The 14,671-nt window shown below is 38.8% G+C and overlaps 1 protein-coding gene across 1 annotated transcript in view; it reads right to left on the bottom strand.

Moving 5' to 3' along the window:
* RECQL (RecQ like helicase) overlaps window positions 1–14,671 on the bottom strand; it is a 48,188-nt gene that overhangs the window by 5,989 nt on the left and 27,528 nt on the right. Inside the window, exons 7-11 of the mRNA XM_046672877.1 lie at window positions 7,218–7,384; window positions 6,287–6,368; window positions 5,114–5,262; window positions 4,905–5,022; window positions 4,245–4,383 (exon numbers count right to left, since the gene is read on the bottom strand). Of these exons, the coding sequence (XP_046528833.1) occupies window positions 4,245–4,383; window positions 4,905–5,022; window positions 5,114–5,262; window positions 6,287–6,368; window positions 7,218–7,384 (655 nt within the window). The remainder of the gene's footprint in view (window positions 1–4,244; window positions 4,384–4,904; window positions 5,023–5,113; window positions 5,263–6,286; window positions 6,369–7,217; window positions 7,385–14,671) is intronic.

Below are 14,671 nucleotides of genomic sequence, written 5' to 3'. Positions count from 1 at the left end.
AATAAACACTCTAAACGGATTTAATTCTCCAATCAAAAGACATAGAGTGGCTGGATGGATTAAAATGGAAGACCCAACATGCTGCCTCCAGGAACCACATCTCAACTCTAAAGACAAATATAGGCTCAGAGTGAAAGGATGGAAGATGATACTCCAAGAAAATGGAAAGGAAAATGAAAAAGTATATGCCTACAATTTAGATAATCTAGAAGAAATGGGTAAATTTTTAGACTCATACAACCTCCCAAAACTGAATGAAGAAGAAATAGAGAATCTGAATAGACCAATCACAAATAAAGAGATCGAAACAGTAATCAAAAGCCTCCCAAAAAACAAAAGTCCACAACAAGATGGCTTCTCTGGAAAATTCTACCAAACGTTCAAAGAAGATTTAATACCTATACTTCTCAAATTATCCCCCAAACTTGAAGAAGATGGAGCACTTCCTAACTCATTCTATGAGACCAACATTACCCTGATACCAAAACCAGACAAGAAAAATACAAAGAAGGAAAATTAGGGGCCAATATCACTGATGAACATAGATGCAAAAATCCTCAACAAAATACTGGCAAACCAAATACGGCAATATATTAAAAGGATCATACACCATAGTCAAGTGGAATTTATCCCAGGGAGGCAGGAATGGTTCATCTCTGCAAATCAATCAATGTGATATACCACAGGAACAAAATGAGGAATAAAAACCATATGATCATCTCAACAGATGCAGAGAAAGTATTTGACAAAATCCAACATCCAGTTATGATAAAAACTCTCAAAAGAATGGGTATAGAAGGAAAGTATCTCAACACAATACAGGCCTTATATGACAAAGCTACAGCCAACATCCTACTTAATGTTGAAAAACTAGAAGCCATCCCTCTGAGCCCAGGAACAAGACAAGGATGCCCACTCTTGCCACACCTATTCAACATAGTACTGGAGGTTTTGGCCAGAGCCATAGGTAAGAAAAAGAAATAAAAGGAATCCAAATTGGAAAGGAAGAAATGAAACTGTTACCTTTGCAGAAGACATGATTCTATATATAGAAAATCCTAAAGAATCCATCAGAAAAATATTAGAAATAGTCAACAATTACAGCAAAGTTGCAACATACAAAATCAAATTACAAAGATCAATTACATTTCTATACACCAATAATAAACTAACAGAAAAAGAACTCACAAAAACAAACCCATTTACAATTGCAACAAAAAGGATAAAATATCTAGGAATAAATCTAACCAAAGAGGTGAAAGACCTATACACTGAAAACTATAAGACATTGAAAGAAATCGAATAAGATATAAAGAAACAGAAAGCTATTCCATGTTCATGGATTAAAAGAATAAACATAGTTAAAATGTCCATATTACCTAAAGCAATCTACAGATTCAATGCAATCGCAGTCAGAATCCCAATGACACTCCATGGAAATAGGACAAAGAATCCTAAAATTTATATGGAACAACAAAAGACTCCAAATTGCCAAAGCAATCCTGAGAAAGAAGAACAAAGTCAGAGGCATCACAATCTCCGACTTTGAAATATACTGCAAAGCTATAGTAATCAGAATAACATGGTACTGGCACAAAAACAGACACACAAATCAATGGAACAGAATTGAAAGACCAGAAATAAAACCACACATTTACAGACAGCTAATCTTCAACAAAGGAGCTAAGAACTTCATACAATGGAGAAAGGAAAGTCTCTTCAATAAATGGTGCTGGGAAAACTGGACAGCCACATGCAAAAGAATGAAAGCAGATCATTATTTTGCACTATACACAAAAATTAACTCAAAATGGATTAAACACTTGAAGTTAAGACCTGAAACCATAAAACTCCTAGAAGAAAATGTAGGCAGTACACTCTTTGACATGGGTCTCGGCAGCATCTTTTTGAATACCATGTCTACTCAAGCAGGGGAAACAAAAGAAAAAAACAAATGGGACTACATCAGACTAAAAAGCTTCTGCAATGTAAGGGAACCATAAACAAAACGAGAAGACAACTCACCAACTGGGAGAATATATTTGCAAATCATATGTCCAACAAGGGGTTAATTTCCAAAATATATAAAGAACTCATACAACTCAACAACAAAAAAACCCAAACAATCCAATCAAAAAATGGGCAGAGGATATGAATATACATTTCTCCAAAGATATACAGATGGACAATAGGCACATGAAAAGATGTTCAATATCACTAATTATTAGGGAAATGCAAATCAAAACTACAATGAGATATCACCTTACACCTGTGAGAATGGCTATAATTACCAAGACAAAAAATAACAAATGTTGGAGAGGATGTGGAGAAAAGGGAACCCTCATACACTGCTGGTGGGAATGCAAACTATGGAAAACAGTATGGTGATTTCTCAAAAATTTAAAAATAGAAATACCATACAATCCAGGTATCCCACTACTGGGTATTTATCCAAAGAACTTGAAATCAATAATTCAAAGAGATTTATGCACCCCTATGTGCACTGCAGCATTATTCACAATAGCCAAGATGTGGAAGCAACCCAAGTGCCTGACTATGGATGAATGGATAAAGAAGATGTGGTATATATATACAATGGAATACTATTCAGCCATCAAAAAGACAAAATCATCTCAGTTGCAGTAACATGGATGGACTTTGAGGGTATGATGTTAAGCGAAATAAGCCAGACAGAAAAAGACAAATACTGCATGATTTCACTTATATGTGGAAAATAAACAAACCCATGGACAAAGAGAACAAATTAGTGGTTACCAGAGGGGAAGGGGCCGAGGGGGTGAGTGAAAGGGGTAAAGGGGCACATATATATGGTGACAGATAAAAATTAAGACTACTGGTGGTGAGCAAAATACAGTCTATACAGAAATATGTACATCTGAAATCACACAATGTTACAAACTTTCATGGTTTCAATAAAATAACTGAAAAAAAAAGAATCCCTATTTCAAAATATACGGTTATATATTGTATTTGTTTCCTATTGTTGCCTTAACATTGCCACAAACTCAGTGGCTTAAAACAAGACAAATTTATTATCTTACATTTCTATAGGTTAGAAGTCTGACATGGGTCTCACTGGGTTACAATCAAGGTCTCAGCAGGGCTAGATTTCTTCTGGAGGCTCTTGAGGAGAATCTGTTTCCTTGCTCTCAATCTCTAGAGGCTGCCTGTATGCCTTGGCTCACGGCCCCCTTTCCTCCATCTTCAAAGCCAACAACAGTGGGTTGAGTCTTCAAATCACATCACTCTGACCTCTTCTACCAACTTCTAAGTTTGAGGACCCTTGTGATTATACTGGGGCCACCCAAATATTCCTGGATAATCTCCGTATTTTAAGGTCAGCTGAATAGCAACCTTAATTCCATTTGTAACCTTAATTCCCTTTTGCGATGTAAGGTAACATACTCACAGGTTCTAGGAATTTGATGTGGACATCTTTGGGGGACCATTATTCTGCCCACCATATATGATTTTTTCCATATGTACTTGAAAAACATTACTTTTAAAAAGTTCAAGATTCATTTTGAGATTTAGTATTTTATAGCTACTAAGAATCTTCCTGATAGCAAAGCAGTTTCATCTAAGGAAATTTCATTTTCTCACTTCTTTATTGTAGCATCTATGGGAAGGAAATACCATTTTCTGTCACTGTCTGGTTACTGCTTATCATTTGAAAATTTCTGAGTCGTTTTTCTGTGATGGGCAATAAAAGTACAAAGATGACTAAGACCAAGAAGCCATCAGGGAGCCATACAGTCTAACTGAAGCCACCCTAAATAGATTTAAATTTATATCTTAAGGAGAAACTTGACCCTGGTCTCAACTATTTCATCAACCCATCAGCTGGTTGGATGGGATATGTGACTGAGCTCAACTTTCAAAATGCCTCCTATATACCTTTCCAAAATTATTAAAGCATGTAGCTGTACGCTAGTGCCAGAGAGAAAAGGCTTGAACTCACTGCCGATTTGTATCAAAATCTTCAATAAAAAATAATTTGAGAGATTAAAGAGAGGGAGAGAGGCTATGTTCTGTTGGATTAAGGCAGATGCTGCAGGTTCATGTACTGGTTCCCAGCCTTCAGACATCTGCTTTCACAGGTTTGCACTTGATGTTCTGTCAACGTATTTACTCACTTCAGTAAATACTCAAAGTAACATCACATACTTTCACACTGTGCTTGTCTTTAACTGATAAAGGTTATAAAAAGGTATGTGGCTTACTTGCTCATGTTTTGACAGTATGACACCATCTCATAAAGCTTCTGTTGTCCCACATTTTCCATCACCACCATTGAACTTATTCTGAATATATCTCCAAAGCCATAATACAAAATGCAGTCTGCTTTCATGTCATCTCGACCTGTAGTGCGAGAAATCTTGGGATTGCACGATTACTTTAAAAATTCAAAACATGCAAAAATAATATATGTAAAATTAGTTAGCAATGCTTCATGGTCTAAATATATCACATCTAGAAATTTCAGACAGAGATGTCACAGTTAATTTGTAACAGCTGCCCTCAAATTTTTTTTAAAATGACTAAAGAGACTTAAGAATCAGCTTTATTAGTTTAAAAATGTGTCCGTAAGTAATCCAGTTATTTCAGTTATAGAATTGAAACTACTAATTAAAAATTCAGGAGGCAAAGATGTACGTCGAATTATCTTAGCAAACATAAGAAATAATTCATAACACTCCAATAGAACATAAGCAAAATTTCCCCATTGGCAAATAAATATGAAACTGCAGAAAAGACTTTAAAGTTCTAAAAATACTAGCCAATAAGGAAGATTAAAAATACAGAATTATTAAACATCATTTATAGTGTGTTTTCTGGAAAAGCTTTTTAAAAAATTACTTCTGGATATGAGTTATACATACCTGCACGTCCACTCTCTTGGTAATAATTTTCCATAGATTTACTCATTGAATGATGAATAACAAACCTCACATCTGGCTTATCAATTCCCATACCGAAAGCAACTGTCGCCACTACTACCTAAAATGTTTGAACATTTTACACGTTAATTAAGTCAAGTTAAAATATTTTTTAAGGTGAATTAGGCTTATATTGAAGATATATACTTTACCTGAATTTCATTGGCCGACCATCTTCTATGAACCTTGGTCTTATCTTCTGGTTCCATATTGGCATGGTATGCACCTGCGTGAATTCCCAATTTCTGTAAACTAACCGTAACTTGCTCAGAGTCTTTCTGAGAAAAGCAATATATGATTCCTGTAGTAAAACAGGACCAATTATTAGATATATAGAGAGCACATACCTCGAAGGTAATTTTTAACACACTCAAGATACTGATTAATACAGTGCATGGGGGAAAAAGACTTATGAAAAGTTCCAAGGCCCTGAACACATATTGACTTTCTGTAGAATTCAGGATTTGATCACCAGCTTGCTCTAAAGCAGAAATGAGCCCTGAGCCACCAGTTTTGCTTCCCATTACCTCTTTATCTCCCACTACATAGTATTTCTCAAACTGATGTCCCACAGCTCCATAAGACGTTAAGAAGTATGCTGTGAAAAAAAAAAGTTTCACGTGCAAATGAGCTCGAGGAACACTGCATTGAACAAAGTTAAACAAGTTGACCTGTTTATTTGCAGGGCTGGTCAGAACTTCTCACGTGCTGATAAACCCAGTGAATCTCCAGGAAAGACAAAGAGCTGCAGCCTTTCTCAAACTTACTTTACTCTGGAACTCCTTTTTACCAGGGCACCTATTAATATCTTCTGAAAATCTATAGAACAGTTTTAAAATACTACTTTTATACAAACTCTTGGCTTCAATAACACTTGTCTATGCATTAGTCCTAAAACACATGTATATATCCGCTCAACTCCACCTATGCCTAACTCATTCCATGTGTATTATTTCTTTACTGTGTCCTTCACTACAGAGATTATATTTATATCCCTTTAGAACATCGGTGGATACTTACTAAATAATGTGCTGTTGGTAATTAACATTATGTTATTAGGTCCACTCTAAAGCAATTAAGTGTAAATAAGCAAAAATAAATCAGACAGGTTTATGATTCATAATCTGCACCATCAGCAAATGCCGCACCCAAATTCTAAGATCACCAAGTAAATTAATTTTATCATAACATTTTCAAGTATCTTCTGCCATGCACTAATATTTTTTTGGTGCTAATCATTTATTGGCACATTAAGATGAGTGTAATATCAGCTACTTTTCAAAAGTTCTCTCTCGGTCTTCAAAGTGGATTTGTTTTTCTATTACCTGATTGCCCTTTGTATCTCCCATGAATGAGCTTTACAACATCCTCAATAAAATCTTCAGTGTTGGAGGGCTTCTGTCGAACCTAAAAAAAAGCCAACGCATTAAAATGTAAGTTAATGAGTACCATCCACGTAGTCATTTACTTACAACTTTCTTTTTTTTTTTTTTTTCTGCTTTATCTCCCCAAACCCCCCCTGTACATAGTTGTATATCTTAGTTGCAGGTCCTTCTAGTTGTGGGATTACTTACAACTTTCAAGGCACCATTCTTTCATGGGCATGGTGAGTTTCTCTCTTACCCTGTCACTCGCCTCCTCTGACCCTGCCACCTCCCACTCTCGACTGTTATCATCGAATTTACCAGAAATGAGGAGGCACAGAAGCAGTGAATAACTTGTAAAGATGGAGACTTTTTAATTTTTTGATGCTACTTTTACAAAAATATAAACTGTGACATAAATAACTATTCAATGAAAACTCAGAAAAATATTAAGTCTATTCTTAAACAGATTAGAAAGAAAAAAACAGCTGTTAGGTTATTTAACTTTCAAGGGAACATATTAATTATAATCTAAATAGGGAGTATCTGTAAATCTTTAATGGCGTATTAATTTTGTATTACTTGGTAATTAATTTCAACAGAGATGTCATTAGGGTCCTTGGAATGAATCCATCCTCTCTCCATCTTTACACAAGAAAGAGTGTATGTAAACCTAACAAGGCATGTCTCCTACTTAACATAGCAAAGGGTTATGCAGCACAAGAGACGTATCAGGAAAGCATTAATTAACGAATCTGCTTATAATCACCTCCTGATTTTAAAAACTCTTAAACATAGTTAACTGTTACTCATGTAGACAAACATAATGAAAAGGTAACCTCTCTGCCACAATCCTTCACAGAAGTCATACACTGACATAAAAGTTACATACCTCATAATAAAGATTTGGCCGATTAAAAGAAGCTGTAAAAGTGAGACACTTCTCAACACACAGAATTTCCTGAGCGTCCTTCAAAACATGACTCGTGGCAGTTGCAGTCAGCCCAATTAGTGATGTGTTAGGGAACTGCCGCTTTAAGACACCGAGTGCCTTATAATCTGAAAAAGAAAATACAAAGTGGCCTTCTTTCTATTCCTTACGGAGTAGAGCAAATTATGCCTTTTAACATGATGCAGATCATCAACAATTACTGTAATTTTATTTCCATAGCTATCTATCTCTGATCTGCTGTTGCTGCCTAGGGCTTTTTGAATAAGCAGACTTTATTATACTTTTAACTGGTTCAGAAACACTCTTCTTGGCCACAGGTGGAATAACCCCCTATTGAAGAAAGGGAGTAAGAAAATATTTGCAGTAAGCTCCGCACGGGGCCACACCTGCTGAACAGGAGATTCAGGAGGCAGTGGGAGTAGCCATAGTGTTGGAATCTATTACAACTGAGCCAAAAGAAGCCACCAGCCAAAACCCTTCTAACACCAGTATCATCCAAGAGTGGCAAATTCAGATAAGAAAAAGCTTGGTGAGGGCACTGGTTTTTATATAACTGATTTCAGGGAAATCACTGGAGGCTCATATTTGTCATACACATCTAAATCACTAGATAAGTTGTCCTTAAGTACACCTTTAAGTAATTAAACTACTTGGAGAAAAGTGAAAAAGAAACGTGGTGGAAATTGCTAAATGCTCAACCATGAAAATATAGAGAAGAAAGTAACTGCCTGGGAAATTGTCAGGGTTTCAAGGAGACAACATTTGAGCTGGGTCTTAAAGAATGAGTAGAAGTTCACTACGAAGGGAAGCAGAAGAAAACATACGGCAGAGGAAATAGCATATGCACTGCAAATACACTGGCGTGAAATTAGCACGTTCAGAAAACAGCAAGCAGCTCAGCGGGGCTAAATTGCAGGGTGCTGTGCTGGATGGATCTACTGTCAACTCCAGTAAGCTGGGAACTATAGGCCCTGTGTGGTCCCTAGTTAGAGCTGGCCCAAAAGAGGAACTTGTGCAAGGTCAGGGAGGCAGAAGTGAACCAGCTGCCGTTCCTCTCTGAAGGTCTTCCCAGGCAGATGGATGATGGACAGATAGAGGTGCCCAGCCAGTTCTAGCTGTTCTAGTTCTTTTCCACTCCTCTTTCAGCCCTTCTTCCCAACTATAGGCCTTACTGATCATCAGTGGTCCCACTAGATCCTTGGTAGCAGAAGTGAGAGCTACTCACAGGAAATAGCTTCACAGAGACCTCTCATGAGCTTCCCCTTTGTGGCCCCTTTGGCACTGGCCATGCCAGTTGCAGATTCCCCTGCAAGCGCCAGCTGGTCCTCCCGCACCAGTGCTTCAGGACCAGTCTGAGTTTCCTCTGATCCTCCAACTCCCCCTTCAGACCTTCACTTCCCCAGCTCCTCTCAGAATTATGCGAGGTCTGCTTCCTAGAACAAACCCCTCATCCCCTAACATTCACAGTTGCTCTGCTTCCCTGCCAAACCCCACCTGATACTGTTCCACTGGAGAGGATAGAATGGCAGGCTTAAGGAAGACTGTGAACAACACAGTGGATTCTAAGGAGCTAGGACTTCATCCCAGAGGAAATGAGGAGTCATCATGTAATTTTTAAAGTAGACAAAGGACAAATAGACCTACGTTTCAGAAATCAGCTTCTGGTGGCAGTGCAAAGGATGGGCTCGAATAGGCAAAAGACTGAAGAAAGGGAGACCAGCTAAAAGATGGCAGCGACTGATCAGAAAACAATAGAGAATATGAATTAAGGCATGACACTAAGGATAAATCAGAAAGAAAAGACTGAACAGAAATACATGAACTAGAACCCCATAGGTCCTAGTGACTGTTGGGATGGGTGGTGAGAGCGGGAAGCAGGAGGAGGAAAGGAAAGAGAAAGAGTCCCAGATTCATCCATTTATCAACAGACATATGTTGAGTAATTTTTATTATATGCCAAGCATGCCTCTAGGCCCTGGACATAAAGTGGTGAAGAAGACAAAGATGCTAGGCAAATGGAACTACAATTCAAGCAAAGAAACCAGACCACACAAACCAATAAGTATCTTATTACAGAGAGTGGTAAGTGCTCATAGTGATAAGCCCAGTGTAGCTGGAGTATAACAAGTCAAGGAGGAAGAAGAGGAAATCAGGTGGAGACAAAGTGAGGACAGATCACATATCACCTTATGGATCCCAGTTAAGAAGATGGATTTTATTCTAAGCACAAAGAGAATCTGATGGTAGTTTAGGGAGGGAAGTAACACAATTTGATTTATATTCAGAAAAGATCACTTTGGTTGCTGTGTGGAGAATGAACTGTAAAAGGGTAAGGCTGGAATCAGACACTAGGGGGGTAGTTATTGTAGTAGATCAGTGGAAAGAAGCCCACTTGGACTTAAGAGCTACCAGTACAGACAAACAGAAGTGGACAAACTTGACATTCAATTTAGAGGCAGAGCCGACAGGACTTAGTGGTTCACTGGCTCTGCAGAGGTGGGATGAATCAAGGATCATGTGCCAGCTATTAAATTATTTCTCCTCAGCTCTAACTCTACCCTGCTACACTCTGCTTTTTGGTGCTGGAGTGGGGAATCTGCATAGTGCATTTCTGCTTTGCCAGCTGGCCCTAGAAGGACAGAGGACAAGGCTGGGGGAGGAAGAAGGGTCGTGCTCCTTCCTTTTTGCTTCCCGTGGGCTTGCCTGTGTTCTCCAGAACGTCAGCCAGCAAGTCTTCTTCATCCCTGCAGCAGCACTGTCTCTCCTTAGCAGCTGAACACAGTTGGCAGTTTTCCCAATCTTTGAGAACCAGATTCATCACAGGTCCACCCCACCTCTGTGTTGCCACTAAGAGACACCAGCACTAGGGAGCCGAGTCTCCTCAGAGGTCTGAGTTTCAGCTCCACAACGACCTTTGTCTAGGTTTCTAAATAGTATTAGTTCCAACCTTTTCTTCCTGTTCCCCAGCCCTAAGGATGGTTAATTGCTTCTTCTAGTTTTTACCTCCATGATACCTTAGAGTTTTCTTCTGACTTTTTCAGTTAGCCATTTATAACCAATTTTTACCTAGTTAACAATTTTTTTTTTAAGGAAGATTAGCCCTGAGCTAACATCTGCTGCCAACCTCCTCTTTTTGCTGAGGAAGACTGGCCCTGAGCTAACATCCACACCCATCTTCCTCTACTTTATATGTGGGACGCCTACCACAGCATGGCTTGCCAAGTGGTGCCATGTCCGCACCGGCATCCAAACCAGCGAACCCCAGGCCACCAAAGTGGAACATGCAAACTTAACCGCTGCACCACTGGGCCGGCCCCTAGTTAACAATTCTTTACATTAAATTCTCTGTGTTCAAATAACTAGTATGGTTTCTGTCTCTTGACTGGACCTCGAAAGAGACAAATAACTGCTAACAATTTGGCTTGAGCAAATGGATGGGTGGTTGAATGATTTTCTAAGATAGGGAAGCCTGGAGGGGAAATTGCTTGGAAGAAGCGGGAGGAAGAAGGAAAGGCAGGGAGAGAGGAAGCAAATCAAAAGTTCTTGATGAACACATCTAGTAGAGCGACACAGCAAACAGTGATTCCCCGCTGCAGAAGAGAAGGAAAAGGAGCAGCTCTTTGGGAGGGAATTTAGTTGTAATCATGCTAATTTAGATACACACGAAGAAAGAGAAATTTTAAATGTTTGAGACAAATAAAAATGGAAATACAACATACTAAAACTCCCAGGAAGCAGCAAAAGCAGTTATACAAGGGAAGTTCATTGCAAAAAACACCTACATTAAGAAACAAGAAAAATCTCAAGTAAACAGCCTAATTTTACACTTCAAGAAATTAGAAAAGGAAAAACAAACTAAGCCCAAAGTTAGTAGAAGGAAGAAAACAACAAAGATCAGAGTAGAAATACATGAAACAGAGACTAAAAGACAATAGGAAAGATCAATCAAACTAAGAGCTGATTTTTTCCAAAAGACAAACAAAATAGACAGACCTTCAGCCTAACTCACCAAGGAAAAACGAGGACTCAAATAAAATCAGAAATGAAAGAGGAGACATAACAATACCACAGAAATACAAAAGATCATGAGACTACTATGAACAATTACACACCAATAAATTGGACAACCTAGAAGAAACGGATAAATTTCTAGAAACACACAATCTACCAAGACTGAATCGTGAAGAAATAGAAAATCTGGACAGATTACTAGTAAGGAGATTGAATCAGTAATCAAAAATCTCCCAAAGAACAAAAGTCCAGAACCAGATGGCTTCAATGGTGACTTCTACCAAATATTTAATGAAGAATTAATACCAATCCTTCTCAAACTCTTCCAAAACACAAAAGGGGAAAGGACACTTCCAAACTCATTCCATGAGGCCAGCGTTACCCTGACACCAAAATCAGACACAAAGACACTACAAAAAAAGAAAATTAGGGGCTGGCCCGGTGGCCGAGTGGTTAAGTTTGCGCGCTCCGCTGCAGGCGGCCCAGTGTTTCGTTAGTTCGAATCCTGGGCGCGGACATGGCACTGCTCATCAGACCACGCTGAGGCAGCGTCCCACATGCCACAACTAGAAGAACCCACAATGAAGAATACACAACTATGTACCGGGGGGCTTTGGGGATAAAAAGGAAAAAATAAAATCTTTAAAAAAAAAAGAAAGAAAATTAAAGGGCAATATCCCTGATGAACTTAAGAGGTAAAAATTCTCAACACAATATTAGCAAAGTGGATTTAACAAGACATTAAAAGGATCATATACCATGGTCAAATGGGATTTATTCCAGGGATGCAAGATGGTTCAACATCTACAAATCAATCAATGTGATATACCACATTAACAAATGGAGGATAAAAATCATATGATCATCTCAATAGATGCAGAAAAGCATTTAACAAAACTCAGCATCCATTCATGATAAAAACTCTCAACTGAGTGGGCAAAGAGAGAACACACCTCAACAGAATAAAGACAATATATGATTAGCTCACAGCTAACATCATACTCAATAGTAAAAAACTGAAAGCTTTTCCTCTAAGATCAGGAAAAAGACAAGGATGCTCACTCTCACCACTTTTATTCAACACAGTACTAGAAGTCCTAGTCAGAGCAATTCGGCAAGAAAAATAAAAGGCATCCAAATCAGAATGGAAGAAGTAAAACTGTCACTAATTGACAATGACATATGAGACACAGAAAACCCTAAGATGGAGAGGGGCGGAGCAAAATGGCGGGGTGAGCTGACCCGAGATTCTCTCCCCTCCAAAATACAACAAAAGATTGGAAGAACTGAATTTCAGAGAATAAACATAATGCCAGCTCCTTAGAGACCTGCAATACCAAGAAGGCAGAGATCATAAACCTTGCAGATGGCCTCGGAGGCGCTGGAACGGTAGGAGAGAACATCTCTCCCTCCCCTAGAGTCTGCGATCGCTGCGGCGCGGGTAGGGAAGGAGCGGGGGAGGGGTCGCGCGACGGAGGGATCATCCAGGACTCCTGCCGCTGATTCAGTGGAGACCCACTGACGGGGGGAAGCTTCCATCCGCGGGACCCTATAAATCAAGGGCCTTGGGAGACCAGAGAACAGAACTGATCTGAACCCAGACCGGAGCATGTGAGTAACAGCCCTTCCCCCCTAACAAAGCCAGTGGGCGCAGCCATCTTGCCCCAAGGCGGAGAGCTAACACGCCACTCTCGACCCCCATCTAGTGGCGACAGGCTGTAACTGCAACTGAATTCTACCACCATGAGAAAAAACCGCTCCTCTACCATCCAGCAATTTATAAAAGCCCCAGACCAGAAGGAAAACAATAAAAACACAGAATTAAGTCCTGAGGACTTGGAATTAGGTAAACTAAGTGATAATGAATTCAGAGCAGCTATAATCAAAAAACTCAATGAGGTAGAGAGAAAGATAGAGAAACAAGCCGAGTTCTGGAGTTACTTCACAAAAGAGACTGAAATCATAAAGAAGAATCAAACAGAATTACTTGAGATGAAAAACACAATGGACCAGATAAAACAGAATACGGATTCCCTGAATGCCCGTGTAGACAACCTAGAGGAGCAAATCAGCATAATCGAGGACAGACAGGCTGAATGGCGCCAGACAGAGGAAGAAAGAGAAGTAAGAATTTAAAAAAATGAGGAAAATCTCCGAGAGATAATGGATTCAATGAGGAGTAAGAACATAAGGATCATAGGAATTCCCGAGAATATGGAAAAGGAAAATGGAGCAGAAAGTGTGCTTAACGAAATTATTGAAGAGAACTTCCCAAATCTAGGGATCAACGGAGAAATGTGTGTAGAGGAGGGTTTTAGATCTCCTAGATTTGTCAATGTAAAAAGACCCACTGCAAGGCACATAATAGTAAAGTTGGCAAATAGGGATGATAAGGAAAGAATACTCAGGGAAGTAAGAAAAAAAAGAGAATAACCTATAAAGGAGCCCCTATCAGACTGTCAGCGGATTTCTCTACAGAAACCCTACAAGCTAGGAGAGAATGGAGTGATATATTCAAAGCTTTAAAGGATAAAAACCTTCAGCCAAGAATACTCTATCCAGCAAGAATTTCCTTCAGATATGAGGGAGAAATTAAATCTTTTCCAGACAAACAAAAGTTAAGGTAATTTGTAACTAAAAGCCCTCCATTACAAGAAATCCTCAAGAAGGCTCTCATACTTGAAAAAAGAAAAAAGGGAGAAAGGGGACACAAGCCACAGACTAGGGAGACCGATGGATAGAACCAGAACAGGATAGCAAATATTCAACTATAGCATTAGGGTAAAAATAAGGAAACTACCAAAACAAGGACGATCTTAGCACTTTAACTACAAATTAATAAGACGAGTTGGAATAAAAAATGAAAATAATTATTTAGGAGGGGAAGAGCAAAGGGTCTAAATCAGTATTGGTCAAGTAAGTAAGAGACCACCAGAGAATAGACTATATTATACACGAGATTCTAAATACAAACTTCAAGGTAGACACTAAAATAAAGTACAGAACAGAGTCACAAATCATAGATAAGGAAAAATCTAAGAAACTCAGCATAAGAAATTGCAGTATTAAATGGATAGTCTAAAGCACACAGGAAAAGAAACACAGGAAAACAAGATAATGAGCGACACATTGACAGCATTAAGTCCACATGCACCACTAATCACTCTCAATGTGAATGGATTGAACTCTCCAATAAAAAGACACAGAGTGGCAAAATGGATTAAAGAACAAGATCCAACAATTTGTTGCCTCCAGGAAACACACCTCAGCCCCAAGGACAAACACAGACTCAGGGTGAAGGGGTGGAGGACAATACTTCAAGCAAATAGGAAGGAAAAAAAGGCAGGTGTTGCAATTCTCATATCAGACCAAGTGGATTTCAA

The sequence above is a fragment of the Equus quagga genome, chromosome 1 (genome assembly GCF_021613505.1).
Source record: "Equus quagga isolate Etosha38 chromosome 1, UCLA_HA_Equagga_1.0, whole genome shotgun sequence".
In the NCBI taxonomy this organism is placed as follows: Eukaryota; Metazoa; Chordata; class Mammalia; order Perissodactyla; family Equidae; genus Equus; species Equus quagga.
This window is presented reverse-complemented; position numbering and strand designations above follow the sequence as displayed.